This window comes from Oryza brachyantha, chromosome 7 (assembly GCF_000231095.2).
Source record: "Oryza brachyantha chromosome 7, ObraRS2, whole genome shotgun sequence".
Classification (NCBI taxonomy): domain Eukaryota; kingdom Viridiplantae; phylum Streptophyta; class Magnoliopsida; order Poales; family Poaceae; genus Oryza; species Oryza brachyantha.
Window position 1 is genome coordinate 11,217,821 of NC_023169.2, and position 15,380 is coordinate 11,233,200.

At 41.0% G+C, this 15,380-nt stretch overlaps 1 protein-coding gene across 2 annotated transcripts; it reads right to left on the minus strand.

Annotated features, from left to right (window-relative positions):
* Nucleotides 1-2: 2 nt before the first annotated feature.
* LOC102716984 (protein CHROMATIN REMODELING 4) lies at nt 3-14,261 on the minus strand. Of its 2 annotated transcripts, none has more exons than XM_006657663.3 (11): nt 14,011-14,261; nt 12,691-12,929; nt 11,916-12,017; nt 11,182-11,814; nt 9,840-9,911; nt 6,940-9,663; nt 6,485-6,639; nt 5,707-5,821; nt 3,459-3,526; nt 2,735-3,326; nt 3-2,452 (listed from the first exon to the last, which is right to left on the minus strand). In XM_006657663.3, the coding sequence occupies exons 2-11, from the start codon at nt 12,907-12,909 to the stop codon at nt 326-328; spliced, it is 6,807 nt and encodes a 2,268-aa protein (XP_006657726.1). In that variant the 5' UTR covers nt 12,910-12,929; nt 14,011-14,261; the 3' UTR covers nt 3-325. The 2 variants fall into 2 exon arrangements, with proteins under 2 accessions (XP_006657726.1, XP_040381726.1); XM_040525792.1 differs by having other exon boundaries at nt 14,189-14,237.
* Nucleotides 14,262-15,380: the final 1,119 nt, after the last annotated feature.

The window sequence follows — 15,380 nt, forward strand, 5'->3', positions numbered from 1 at the left end:
TCCCATACACAAACATGTATTTCCAAATTGTAACCCTGGGATCGTAGAGGACTATCTAGACCATACACGCATAAATAAATGAATACTTGTCCAAGGTACAATTGTCAGAAAATATACACTTCATGTATATAAGGGCTTTCGAGAGTTTGCTCCCGCTGGACTAGGGCTAAACTACTAGTCCCTGGATTTTACTCTATCTGGATTCTGGGCTAAGCATACAAACACAAAATGCAGGTACCCCCACACACTGGAAACCATTGGGAAAGGGAAAATCCCAGCGCTAAATGGAAGAAAAATAAGCATTGAGCTCATTTGCTCAAATGTCTTAATGCTCATTTGTGAGCATCTCGTCCACCTTATCTTCGTCAGCTGTCTGAGCTGCCGAAACTGAATCTGCCGCACCTGAATTTTTGATATCGTCAGGGGGAGTCGAAACTGAATCTGCCGCACCTGAATTTTTGCTATCGTCAGGGGGAGTCGATTTCTCCTGGTCGCTGACGGTTACGGCTTTGTATGATACACCCTCTTGGGTCGACTCGTCGTCACTTGATAGGGTCACTGCAGCTGGCTTGCTGCTTGCCCCAGGTGCATCAACCACTGGCGACCCTGACATTCCCGTAGGTGAATTGACTGATCCAGACAATTTGCTCTTCAGATTGTCAGGATCAGGAGTATCCCTCACGGGCGATCTACACGATCCAGACAATTCGCTCTGAGTACCTGTCTCAGGAGCCTCTGGCGTGGATGGGCAAGTGCCAGCGGCGGCAGCAGGTTCTTGACCTTCCATGGTTTTGTGGGGTACTTCAAGAGTGGGAGTTGAAACATCCTGCCCCTGACTGCCAGCTGACGATGAAGAAGGGGAGTTCAAGTTGAGTGAGGAACCATCAATGCTTTTAAAAACTGCAGGAGAGGCACGTGCAGCTTCCTTGGATAGCAGTGCTGATGGAGTAGAGCTCTGGTCACCTTGCCCAACTGTGATTTTGGGATGCTCCGCGTGGGAAGAAGTTTGCTGAACTTTGTGAACTCTCCTCTTCTTTAGAGCACTCCTTGGGTCCTTGGGGAGAGAAAGACGAGGTCCTGGAATCAGGAATGGAGGTATTGCTGGTTTTTGCTCTCCAAGTAGTAGGCACACAGATTGAGCAATTGCTGAAACAGTTGCTGGTAGTTCACATTCAGGTGGCTTAGATGGAGGTGCACGCACAGCCTCCTGAAGCCAATGTGGTAGCTTGTTTGGTTTTGAACTTCCAAAATCACCAGAGTTCTCAATTAGAGGATCTGAAAGCCTTGTGTGATTCAGATTCATCTCAATCGGCAATTTCCCTAATTTGACACGCCGTTGCATCTCATGGAATAATTTGGCTTGTCCATCTGAAAAACCATGAAGAATGCTCTCATGGGAACTCAGTCCAACTTCATTCTGCTGAATGGAACTACTGTTGTGTCTGTTTATGGGCAGTGAGCCAATGCTTTCCTTCATAAAAGGATTTGGCATAAATGGTGGGATCAGTCCAATATCAGGTTTCTCCCACTTGTCAAGTGTGCCAGGAAAATCTCCACTGTATCCTGATCTGTTTTTGAAATCCTGCCACGGTGTCAGTGAGGGACCACCCTCACTTAAATTCATGTAATTAGTGGGCTCAACATGAGAAAATCTAGTTGGTATATCATTGCAACCTAACTGAATATCAGTTAGGTGGGACTGCAACTTTGGCGGCTCCATCCTCAGTTTGGAGAAGTTACTTCCATTAAGTGCCCGAGACATCATTGCGTCCGATATTCCAGGAAATGATGTAGAGTTGGAGTTTCTGGTGGCTGTAGACATTGGTTCCTCTATAATTTTCTGCTCCTCCAAAATCCATCTCGAGGCTAGCTCTTCATGAGATCGGTGGCTCAAAAACTTGAGCTTTGGATCTCTAAGCATGGCCTCCCAGTTACCCCTTCCATGCCTACGAACCCCAATCCACAATGCATCAAGTTCATCTTCTGACCAGTAGTCAGGTTTTGGACTCTTTTTTAGGAACTTATTTGAGGCATTCTTCAAGACCTTGCTTGAGGAATATTGAGCACGCATCATTAATTTGTCCAAGACCTTCTTATGATTTTCAGGCATGGATGAATGGATTTGTTGAACAGGGTTCATAGCCAAACCTGGAAGAAGGCCAGACATATCTGCCATGAACTTGTTCTTCTGTTTTGAAGTTCCAGCAATATCTGCCATAAAGCTTGGTAGCAATGAACTATTTGGCAGTTCTGGGACACAATTACGTAGATATTCATTGCTAGTGCCCAATGACAAGTTGGGGAAAAGATCTGGTACTGACTTCATATGCTTAAGTGGAATGCTGTCTTCCAGATTAAAATTAGGAAGACCCAGTTTCCCTTGAAATGAAGGAAAGGACGATACAGGATTTTCTACGGGATCACCAATCCCCTTCCCAGGAATAGGAGGAATCTGCAAATAAAAAACCTTGTTATTTCCTTTTCTTTAATGATGCTAATCTGTAGCTCTTAACTAGATTAAAAAAAATCACACGCTCTATTATAGAATGGATTCTTTTTCAGTAGTATAGCCAAAAAATTATTTAAAAAATAATACCAAGGTAGGTTGCCAATTCCTACTAATAAGAATAAAGGGGACAATTATCTTACATTTTTCACTTTTGAAGGAAAAACATGAACAATGATAAAGCAACTGCATGAAATAATATGCTACCAGCGAAAGAAGAGGACATACAGGTTGGAAGGGGAAGTAACTATCTGGAATGATGTTATTAAGCCTTCGCAAAGTCTCCTCGGAGGAACCAGGAAACATAGGCTTACAAGAAGTTGGTTGGACATCATTTTTCTGTTCGCTAGAATGATCTGCAGGAGTCAATAGCGATTTATTGGCTAGTTCACTACTAGCTTTCTTTTGTTCCTTTGTGCTTGGCCCACAAACTGAACCTTTATATGAGTTCATCTGATCAGCATTTGGAGCACAAAGGCCAAGAACAGGTAAGAGGTGATGTGGAGTTCCTGGATTGGAGATATCTGCAGCTTTTGGGTGGTGTTTCGATGAAGCAGTATTGCCCGGAAGCTTGGCATAAAGCTCTTGAGGAATTTCAGGATATCTCTTTGTTTTCTTCGAGGATTGCTTCATTTCTGCAGTTGATTCATTGAGACGTTTAGCCCCAGATGGCTGCACAGGATTGGGATCTTCTACAATTCTCAAGGGATTTGCACTCGAATCATATAGTTTCATGAACTCTTCGAGTCTATCATCAGCATAGTTCTTAATCAAATGGCGCTGAGCAATCCTCTCTTTTTGTCTAGCTCGGAGTTTTCCGCTGTAACAATCAGAAGTAAATCAGTGCTTAATGATAAGTGCACATGCAAAAGTAAGATGAATCCCCAGCCGTAGCATGAGGGAGTGGGAGGGAGATAAAGGGGAGAATTGAGGGGGATAGATCAGTGCATACTATTTTTCCTTCAAAGCCAGTCCAGCTGCAGTGTATTCTCTCTTTGGTTCGTCCTCCTCATCAGAGTCCTATATCAATGTCAGAAAATCATCACCAGGACTCAAACTATTGGAATATAAGAGTGCAAGGCGAATAGCAAATTAAAAATCACACTGCAGTAACGAAGGTCTCTGGATATATTTATATGGAAAACAAACAATATTACTAATGGGAGATTAAACTATTAAACAACTTTGTGGTATCTATCTGAATTATCAGGGAACTGCTCCTTTTGATTCTTCAAGACACTAAAGTTTGTATGATGCCCACAGTTCAGACAATCAACCAGACTGTTGTTTCAGATTCCCATAATAATTAAAAAATTACAGGTACGAACATGCTCTGTCAAGGTTTAAAGAACATTATCAAGAACCAATGCAGTGGTGAGGAAACACAGTAGTACAAAAAATTCATATCCACCTCGAATAGGCCTAAATAGTCCCAAAATCATTTAGTGCATGAACAAGAAAAGTTCGGTTTGCAGGCTTCACAGGGGTTCTCATGCTATCATGTGTCTGTCGAATTACATAGGATAAATCACACGAAATGAAATTATTCTTTTTTTTCTTTTTTTTCTCTAAACACAAGAGAATAAACGCAATCCAAAACTACAAAGGGTATAAATTACTCTTTAGTTTCTCTAAGACGTTTGGTGTAAGGGGAAGAAAATAAAGAGTAATTTATTAAACAAAACTATTTTTTGAACTATGTTAACACAAATCCAAAAATACAAAGGGCTCCTAAAACTCATTTGAATTGTGTTTGCTGTTAACAGTTTGGTGTCCTGTCGGAAACTGTAAAGGGTTGATGGGGGGACTTAGGAAAGCATCATTGTCGTGGTTATTAAGGTGGCAATGTAAATCGAGATGATCCACCCCCGCCTTTCAGCCTAAGCAACCAAACGTACAGATCATATAATTAAAAAAGGAAAAAGTAAAAAGATATGGGCCTAAGTTACATTCAGCCAGGGCGAACCCATGTTCACTCTCCCGGGGTCCTCGGACCCTGGGTAAATTATCCAATTCTTACTAAATTATATCATATTAATTAGTGTACAAAACAAAAATTAGATAATTAGTATGTATTGGACCCCGGGTAATTTCTGTTCTGGGTTCGCCACTGCATTTAGCCAGGCACACACTAGTACTGTGCAGTAAACCCCAGAACAATATCCCATTAAGAGCACCAGTCGGTCCCCTTCCCCTCTTGCCCTAGCACAGGTGCACTAGCAGGAAGCGAGCTGCCGCCGCCACTGCCTCGAGCAGTGAAGGTGGCAGCTCATTAGCAACAGTGGCGGCGGCAGCTCATTAGCACACTGGAGACAAGAGCAGAGGAAGGAAGCATGGAGGGAGAAGAGCAAATCAGTGTAAAGCAGGGGAAAGATGGGAGTGCAGTACTTTGCTGAGAAACAGGGCGAGCTGGAGAAGGTGATGAAGGACAGGGACTCAGGGAGGAGGATGCAGTGGTGCAACAGAGGGTAGGATGGAAGCACAGAGCTGTGGCAAGACGAAAGTGCTGCCTCCTAGGTTTCTAGGGAGAGCTTATCCTCATCATCTTCCCCTCTCCCCTCTCGTTAGCCCACAAGGCGAAGGTTTATCGCTTCATTTAATACGTTTAGTAATAGTGGTTATCTCGTGATGACTCGGTGATTACTCGGATTGAAGAGAACAGCAGGTCATTTCGCAATTATAATAGTCTATTGTGGCATCCTTCAAGTGCCACATCGGATTTCCATCCATGTGGACAGGAAGTATTCAATAGGCATGAACATAAAGTAGAGGACTAAATCAAGAAAATCACAATGGCACATTAAAAAATGGACGATGTGGGGATTGTGCCATTGTGGTACAATTTTAACTCACAGATTCAAAATGTTGCAAAATATATATTCATGGAGCATCACAAGACATGCAGTTGAATCACTCATGTTTTCCTTAAGATCAAAATGCATGTATAGATGAAGGAAAAGTCACAGAGCTCAAGGTTCATAAGGTTCAGCAATTATATGCCACAATTAAGTGGTCATGGTGGACAAAAATGCAAACATAAATTCATACTTGTTAGCTAGGAGAACAGATCTCCTGTGCGATATTTATAAAGCATGAATAATGTTCATGCAGAAGGTAATAAAGCAGTAAATTAACTTATGAACCAGAATTGTTCATTAATCGACCGAAAAATGTAGAGCAAGGTCAAAACGCAGAATTACCTCGCTTAAAGCTTCATTAGGAATGGTTGCAAATGTTTCCCTGTAAGAAACAGCCTTCCTTAAACGCTTACCTCGGCCAAGAGATGCTTCCTCCTCAATTTGATACTGCTCCCATCTGAGATAACAGAGAGAGAGAGAGAGAGAGAGAAAGAGAGTTAGCTGCAACCAGTAAAACAACTATAGTTGCATTTTATTGCCTCACCTAATACTCCATCGGTTCTAAAATAAATGATGCTTTAGAATATGTGCTGCAGTCAAACCTTGAAATCTTAACTCACTAATAAATGCAAAAATATTTGGATTTAATATGTGACAGATATGAGTAGATTTTTCATGATTTCAGGTTGTTACATTTCCAATATTTTTTATAAATATATGATCAGAAAAGGGAATGATCAAACATTTGCATTGGAACCAAGTTGATGTTCTAAACATCATCAGAAAAAGAACGGAGGTAGTGTTTAAGTAGAAGCAAGAAATGGTGGCTGTGAAAATTTTTGAAAGGTCAAATGAGGTTTTGGACCCAGAAGGCACTTGTCCACATTTGTTTTGCATTACTTACTGCATGATGAACTTCCCAAAAATAGGGATTTGTGATACTTGGAGGATGTGGTATGTCCTAATTTATTCAGTTTATTATGTTCTAGACTTGGAGTATTTATTTTTCCATCATTTTTATTTTCTGGCATGTAAAGTTACAAAGTAACAAGAAAAGGATTATCAATTAAGACCATCATAAGCCAAAGAGAAAGAACAAATACATGGTCTAGTGCAGCACCTGACACGTAAGAGTTTGTCCCATTCATTTTCTTCTACACGATTAGTTGCATCCTGCTTTGTTTCAGATGCCTGCTCGGAACCATCATTATCAATATTTGGGACGTCCTCAGTGGCGCCAGGATCATCATTCAGCTCATCATTCCAATCTATTGACTGATAAATTGGTGTAAAGGAGAGAATTAATTTAGATCTTCAGAGAGAAGCTATTAATTGCACAAAATATAACACAAATTAGAATACGACTGGCAGTACCATATAGAAAAAAAAATGGAACGGTTAAAAGTGGACATATTTGTTTGTTACAGAGAACACAAAACAATGAAAGTTTACTCTAGAAACTTCCTTTAAGTATACCACAACAATTTGGTGAGGCGCGGGCAAGGTGGCATTCTAGATGTCACAATCCATTGCATTAGTGAATGATTTAAAAATAAGGCACATAAATTAAATTACCTTTACAGTGCCAAGCATATCATTGTCCAAGTCCCCATCAGTGCTTTCAGCTACTGTTGATGGAAGGTTGGATCTGTCAAGAAGCTTTGTGATAGCATTTTCATCCCAAATAAATTTAGCAGAACCATCAGCACACCTGTCTTCATAAACATCGCCTAGTCCACCAGTTTTTCTTCTATGCTTAAACTCAACATCTGCTATATCATTTTTAGCACTAGAAGCTTCATTATTATCTTTAACATTTGCACCATCACTATTCCTGAAGAGTTCCTCTGTTCCCCAACGAATAATATCTTCCACTTCTTTCTGTGATTCTGATTTGTTAACAAAAAGTTGATCAAGCATCAATTTTTTCTTCGCAAGTTGCAAGATACGCTCCTCAACACTAGCACGCACAACAAGCCTGTAAACTAAAAGTCTATTTGACTGCCCGATTCTGTGTGCCCTGTTCATTGCCTGTATATCGGCATGTGGATTGAAATCAGAATCATATATGACAACAGTATCTGCAGTTGCCAAATTAATACCAAGCCCACATGATCGTGTAGATAGCAGGAACACAAAACGACTCTTGTCCTGATTAAAGCGAGCAATTGCTGCCTGGCGTTCTGCCACAGATACCGAACCATCCACTCTTTCAAATGTTTTCGGACCAAACTCCCAAGTCAGGTAATCTTCAAGGATGTCAAGAAGCTTTGTCATCTGAGAAAAAATAAGAACTCGATGACCATCCTTGTGTAGGATTTTAAGCATAGAGTGCAACAAAGTTAACTTTGCTGAGGCCTTTATTCGCATTTCATGCAAAAATTCTGGTGATCCTGATTCAGGTTCAGTTCCAGGAATAAGATATGGATGATTGCAGACTTTCCGAAGCTGCATTACTATGTTCAACAATGACTGGTGAGCACCACCTTTCCCAATATTGCGCAGTACTTGATAATTCTTTGTAAGCATAGCACGGTAGTATTCAGCCTGAATTGATGTCAATTCGACAGGCACCATTCGCTCCGTCTTCGGAGGGATATTTTGCATTGCATCCTTTTTCAGTCTTCGAAGCATATGTGGAGCTACAAGTTTCTTCAGCTCCTCCACTTTCTCTGCTGTTGTAAGGTCATTGAACTTCTCCTCAAATGAAGCTAGAGAAGGGAAAGAAGAAGGTTGTAAGAAGTTCAATAAGTTATACATTTCACCAATGTTATTCTGTAACGGAGTTCCAGTCAGCAAAACTCTATGCTGAAACGATAATGTATTGAGCAAACTGAAGAGTTTGCTGCTAGAGTTCTTCAGACGATGACCCTCATCAACTATAAGAACCTCCCATGATACAGAACGAAGATATGCAGCATCAACAAGCACCATTTCGTAAGTAGTGAGCAAAACATTGAACTTGTGAGACTTCTTGATTTTACCTATCTGGCTTGCATCACCCTCATGCCATTCATATTGACGAATAATAGATCTTGCCCGTGCAGAACCATGATACTCCACAACATTTAAATGAGGTGCCCATGAAGCAAACTCAGCCATCCAGTTGGGCATAGTAGAAAGAGGAACCAAGACAAGGCATGGCAAATTAATCTTAAATTCACAGCAAAGGGATGATAGAAAAGCACAGGCTGACACAGTCTTTCCAAGACCCATCTCATCAGCAAGGATAACATTTTTTGACTTGTACCAGCACTTGCGTAGCCAGTTCAATGCTTCCAGTTGATGAGGGAAAAGCATGCCTCCCTGGAGTTCTTTTGGCTGCTCAACCAACACATTAAGCTCTTGGCGGTCTCTTGCATTTGCTTTACCTCCCATATCCTTATCCAAAGCCTGGCAGTCAAATTTTTTGAACTGTGTGACCAAATGGGCATATTTCACCATTGTAGGTTCATCTGATCTTTCCCACGTGCATTCGTCATAAGGAAGACCACACCATTTGATCAAAGCTTCTTCTACTTCATCTAAAGAAGTGCGCAGAGCAATAACTCTTTGTGGTTGGCACCATTGTTCTTTGCAAATGTTTATCAAAGACGTTCCATACTTTGCTTTGTAATTTTCTAGTTTCCTTTTAGCTAATACTTTCAGTTCAGATTCAGAAATCCAGCTGTTATGGATATTCGATTTGCCAACCCATTTGACTAAAAACTCATAAGTAGTTCCTTCAAGCTCCTTCCCTTCAGCTTCTTGTATTTTCACATGTAATTTACTTTCAGGTGTATGTTCTTGTTTAGTATGGACTTCTGCCTCAGCTTTGGAAACTGAATGTTTAGTGTTATTCTTTTCTTCTGGAATGTCAGTTACTGTCTCATATTCACCATTTACTGAAGCTGTTACATTCGTCTGTACAGCTCCAGCATCTTTTACTGTGATGATTTGATCAGTGGAATGCACTAATGATGTATTCATGATTTCTTTTGCGCTAAGTGACTCCTTGTGTTCATGGGATCTAACGTTACTGTCCTTTTGAGCTTCAGAACAATCCAAATGATTTTCACCACCATGGTTTTCTAATTCATCAGCACATGCATCCTCTGTCACATTAGTATCACTTTTAGATGACTGAACTTCTTCATGAAATCCTTTTGAAAAGGCTTGACTAGGTTCTGGTAGACTGGAAGCATTAGGAGTGGCCATATCATCCAGATGCAAATTAGTTGATTCAATCTGCTGTGATGAAGCCTGGGCAGGTGAAATGATTTGACTTGTCTGAAGACGACATCCTAGGACGCGATCAACCTAAGCAAAGTACAAAGTTTTGTGATAATCAGATAACTCAGAAATGGGACAGAACAAAGTCGAATGAAAGGAATGATGCTGCAATTTATATAGATAAGGTAGTGGCTTCGTGCAGCTATAGTACTCCACAGGCCACCATCTACACTAGACACTAGCACATAGTTGTTAGAACAAACCTGCCGGTCCTCCTGAGTCATTATTTTGTCTCCTGCACCACCATGCTCCTTTTCAGTTACATGAACGGCATTCTGAACATAAGTATGTCAGAGAGTTAGGACATTTTTCGTAGAAGAGAACTAGGACGTTTGGTATCTCTGGATACCAATATAAGGTGTTCATCGTGCAATAGGAATTACAGGAAGCAAGACACTATGCACATTAAAGAAGTGGTCAAGGTCGATTGTGGTGGCAACCAAAGAAAAGTAATCAGAAAAGGCTGCTGTGGAAAAAATCTATATACCAGATGATGAAAGAAAAAACAATCAAGCAAGCTTATCTTTGTAAAATAAAATTACTACATCCGTCCCAATATAAGTGCATTTCTAGCGCATAGGAGGCAAATTAGTTAGGAATGAAGATGACCTAAATGCCCCTCATTAAATAGGAAGATAGTGTGGATCAGGAGGTAGTAGGGGGTAAAATGGAGAGAGATTTGAAGATGAGGTGATTGATGGGACAACTAGTACTCTACAAATGCACTCTTTTGGGTACAAATTGAATTCTAGAAATACAACTTATTATGGGATATGTAGATTGACTTATGTAAACAGTAGTTTTTTCCCCTACAGCATACAACAGCACCAGAGTAAATACTGAAAACATAAAAGGTACTCCTTGCATTCATAAATGTAAGCATTTCTAGGTCTTTTAGCAAAGAAGATTTGAGGAGAAAAGATCATGATGCCACTCGTTAAATGAGAGGTGGTTGGGAGTTGGAGGGCAGTTGTGGTTGAGGGTAAAATCATGTGAGAAATAGATGAGGGGTGGTTTGTGGGGGAAGTAGTACTCTCGAAATGATTATATTTGTGTACAATTTTCACTAGAAGTGCTTATATTTGGAATGGAAGTAGTCAAATTCAAAGGCAATTGGTTACATATTCTGTTTAATATGAGAAAGCACTACGGGATACACTACAACAAATATTAAGTATGACAACTTTGCTAGAAGAAATGATGGTCGCATGGTATTATTTCAAAAATAGAGGTAATAACTTAATTGATCAGACACTGAGCAAATTGTCAAATTATGACAGGAAAGATGCAACTTCTAACAGCATTTAAAAGAAAATATAGAAGGTAATAAATGCCGTGAAGTGTAGATCTAATAAACGGTGACAGGATGAGGAAGAAAAAACACAAGACAGACTTCTTAAGTTCACAACTAACATAATAATGTGTTCACCAATGTATGACTATGACAAAATCACTAAGTAGCCTTTATGGATAAGTGAAAAATAAAGAAAATGTATTCAACTTGGTTATGCTATGCTAAAGCATAACAAAGTTTTGTTTGAATACCTCAGGATGTTTTTTATCAACAAATTTCACTTTCTTTTTTCCTTTCTTGGTACTTGATGCAGGTGTTCTTCCATCCAATGGTTTTTTTTTGGGTGGTGGTGATTCGCTGTGCTCAAGAGAAGTAGATGGTTCCATTGAAGAATCACTGTCCACATCTGATGCCACATATTTGACCTTTTTTGCTTCAGATCTCTTACTTTCTCTGTGACTTTGTTGCTTCTTGTTCTTATATTTCTTTGGAGGTAGTTCCATGGACTGCAGAGGTTTCTTCACTTTCAAAGTACTTTCATGCTTATCATGTTTCTCTTCTGAAGACTTTCCAAGCAACCCTGACTTTGAGGATGTGGTATCTGTAGATAGTTCCTTGGTTGAACGCTTCTTCAAATGTAAGATTAATGGTTTCCTTTTCTCAACTCCATTGTCTTTTGCACTGGGTTCATCATCCTTAGCAGCACCACGTGATGTATTAAAAGAGACTTTGTTATGTGGAGATGGGCTGTCTGATGTGGTACTTGTGCGCATTCTCCTTGTCCTTTCACGTTTAGAGGTGTCAGCATCAGCATTGTCTAAGAGCTTCAAACTTACTTTTTTCGTACGGCATCTTGGGCATTGCCAATTTCCAGGTGGTGCACGCTATATTGGAGATGGAAGCATATGCAAAGATATAAGAAGCGATCAGTACAACACCCACAAAACTGTCAAAGCAAACAAGAAACAACAGAAAAGATTCAAACCTTGAGAGGGGGATTAAGACATTCCAAGTGGTATGTTCGAGGACAGCTATCACAGCACAGCAAGTTGCCACCAAGATCACATTCTACACACTCATAGAAGTACTGAAGAAACACAAGAAATGCGTATTTAAAAATACTTAGACATCATAATACAAAGAGAATAAATAATAGTGTACAGTCTTAAACATGTAATAATTATGTAACAACTACATGTATCTCTGTTATATGTTCAGCTAAAATTCAATATATTTTTTTTTCTCAAAAAACTGCTTTTGCATATGCCCAGAATATTCCCACACAAATGTATGATAACTTCATAGACATGGGACTCCAATAATTTTTTGTACGTACCCATCCTTGATGCAAAATCACCACAAGAGTTTGGTCACATCCCCTTTATGTCTCAAATTACACAAAAAAAAACGGATTGACCCATTGTTGCAGACATGGGGAAGTTCAAATGTGAGTGCCTTAAGAAGTGCTTCCTCCAAGAAACTTAGAATATCAAGATGCCTTTAAACAGCTAGATTGGGTACATGGAAGTCATATGTATAGATTTGCATCAACAAGAACTTTTGTGATATTACATTTTTATTAGGTTTTACAAATGTACAAGAAATTGTGGTAATGTGTCAAATGAAATGTTTTCATGACCACAAGGAGTAAGACGCAAACAATATCTTCAAGACAGATTAACAGCGAAGCTAGATATGGAAATTATCACATGGGATATACAGCTAAACTGCAAAAGGAAAGTATCAGAGCAGATATTCACCCCATCATTTCCTCTTATCTTCTTGGCTGATGGAGAAATGTTGTCATATTTGAACTTCTTTTTGATAGAGCCATTGTTCATTGGAGAATCCAGTACTGGTGAGGAAGCTCCATGCTCACTTGATGGACTAACCGTTAACTTGCTCCGTTTCCTTTTGTATTTCAAAACCCAATTTCCATCTGCCGCACTTTCACATAAAGAGCTCCTCTCCTTCATCATTAGAGTATCAACGTCACATGCTGCTAGCAACGGAAGAGCATTTCCTTAGTTGGTAGTTCAAAATCAGCAAGTAGGCAACCCTTTGAATAGATTAATCTTATAGTCATATGATACAGAGTTCAATTATCACATGAGATCAGACAAAGCTTAGTCGAGCGTTGGATTGTATTGCTAATGTATTTCAGTAAAACTAAGAACATCACTACATCAATATACTCAGAATCCAATTTATATGATGTACTTACATCAAAATGATGCATTGGTTGATAAACAATTATATTTTAACTAAAGGCTACCAATTGTTTCAATGAGTATACAATCTGGTGATAAGAACTCACTAAAAGATAAAACAGGCATGCATTGTGGAACATGTTACACTTGGATTATTGGCTGCTACCCTGTTTGAATGCTTCATTTAGTACTCCCTTTCACGATATATCATAGAACGACACACGCACACATACAACACTACAGGCCAAAATTAAGAGAGCAATACAAGACAGATGCAAAAGCATTTCAATTATCATGAAACCCTGTAAAAAAGCTAAACAACAAAAATCTAGGGTGAACAGAACATAAAAGACAATCCACTGTTGTCACTTATCACTAATACTCAAATTAATCTTTGACATATGAAGGAAGCACGCAAATCGATAACCCAATTGCATTATGAAAAGCCAAATGAACCCTCCCTTTGTAACCACCAACACAATCAGCCTGCAGCCCTGCACTACTTAATTCCTAGCTACTTAACTTCCAACCTTCCCTAACATCAATCAAATGTTTCATATAATTGCTTCAAAGTCCACATAATGAAACCCACCACAACCACTTAAACCTAGCAAGCTGCACAACTAGTGCTTCAATAGGATCATGAAACGCAAGCCTCATGACTCCACTATGATATGCAACTTTTAGTCCAAACATCCCTTAAGCTGCCCGTACGCCTATTGCCGCAGCGGGTCTCTAAAATTTGTTCTCTGTCAAACCCTGGTGTCTCATGACCTAGCTAATCATCTAAACTTACAGCATGCATACATACATATAACCATAACTAGCTCGTAGTCGGATCACGCAGACAGAAGCATCCAGAAACGCTACCTCTTCTCGCACGAAGCTCGCCGGCAGCAGCTATCAAACCCCTCCGCGCCAAACGAACACGGCCAGCTCCCAAATCCGAATCTCCGCCCTAAGCACGCTCCCCGGCCAAATTCCCACCAAAACCCCCGCAAACCCGCCCGAGCAGGCCCCGAATCGGGGCGCTAGACAGCCGGCTCACCTCCCCAGGTCGCCGCGGCGCGACCCCGAAATCAGAGGCGGATCGCCGGACCCCCGCCGCGCGGCGGATCGCGCCCTTCCTGCGCGTACCGGACGGAGCGGAACCGGAGCAGCGGCGGCGGCGGCGTCGGGTGCGGGAGGGGGAGGAGCGGGGTGGGAGGGGGATGCGGGGAAGGGAAGCGAATGGAGAACGGGGGGAGCAGAGCGGCGCGGCTATCGATGGGGAAGGGCACCACCCATCGCTCGCATTGAGGGAGGGGGGGAGGGGGGTAGGGGGGATGGTGGTGGTGTGTGAGCGCAGGCAGCGCTGCTCCCCCTTCACGCGTCACTTTCGCCTGCCCACCAGGAGGAAGGGTGGGTGACAGGCGGGCCCCGCGCGGGTGGCAGGGCCGCAGAGGGGACACGTGGGCTCCGCCTTCCGCGGTGGCTGGCTGGCTGGCGTCAGACGGCGCGGCGTGCGCTGTGGTGGTGGTGGTGCTGCTGCTGCTGCTGCTGGGAGGTGAACGCGGCCGCGGCCAGCAGCTGCCGCCGGCGCGGCCGGAGGACGGTGGGGGGAGGGGGAGGTGGGATGGAGGCGACGATGGATCGACGATCTTTGGGTGGGAAGGTTTGAGTTTAGGAAAAAAGAATTGGAGGTTTTTATAGGATAGTTTTGGCAAAGAAGGTGCGTTGGCCACTTTTTGTTCATGCTCTCTCTTCCAGCAGTACATTTTCGCTTTCTTTTTATATCTTTTTAACTTTTAAGTCTTTTGTTTTTATTAATTTCCACGTGGGTTAAAAACTCATGCCAACAAATCCTCTACGATGTAATATTTGTTAGTTTTTTTCTAAATTATGGATTCTAATAAATCTAACTAACGCATATACAAATCATATATATATATATATATATATATATATATATTTTTTGATAAATCTAAACAAAAGTCTGTATAAGCACTTGTAACATTTTAAAATGTGAAAGCAAACACTCTCCCTCATAAAAGTTCACCACGAATTTAAGATTATGGCACATTAGATAATTCAATGCAAGTATTTTCCCTCCTAAGTCATAATTCACATTAGTTTGATATTCTCCTAAATTACCATTACTCGTATATTTCTCGGTATGTATCCGTATGTGTATCTATACTATAATAGAGCAACTTAGGCAGATACAGCAGATCTAACAATCCGATCACCATATCCAACTG

Bases quoted from the DNA above. Each gene is read 5' to 3' on its own strand.
- LOC102716984 (XM_006657663.3), bottom strand. From the start codon at position 12,909: ATGATGAAGGAGAGGAGCTCTTTATGTGAAAGTGCGGCAGATGGAAAT. The intron at 12,018-12,690 runs GTGAATATCTGC...GTGTTTCTTCAG, and splicing joins AGATAAGAGGAAATGATGGG to TACTTCTATGAGTGTGTAGA. The intron at 2,453-2,734 runs GTATGTCCTCTT...TTTTATTTGCAG, and splicing joins GTTACTTCCCCTTCCAACCT to ATTCCTCCTATTCCTGGGAA.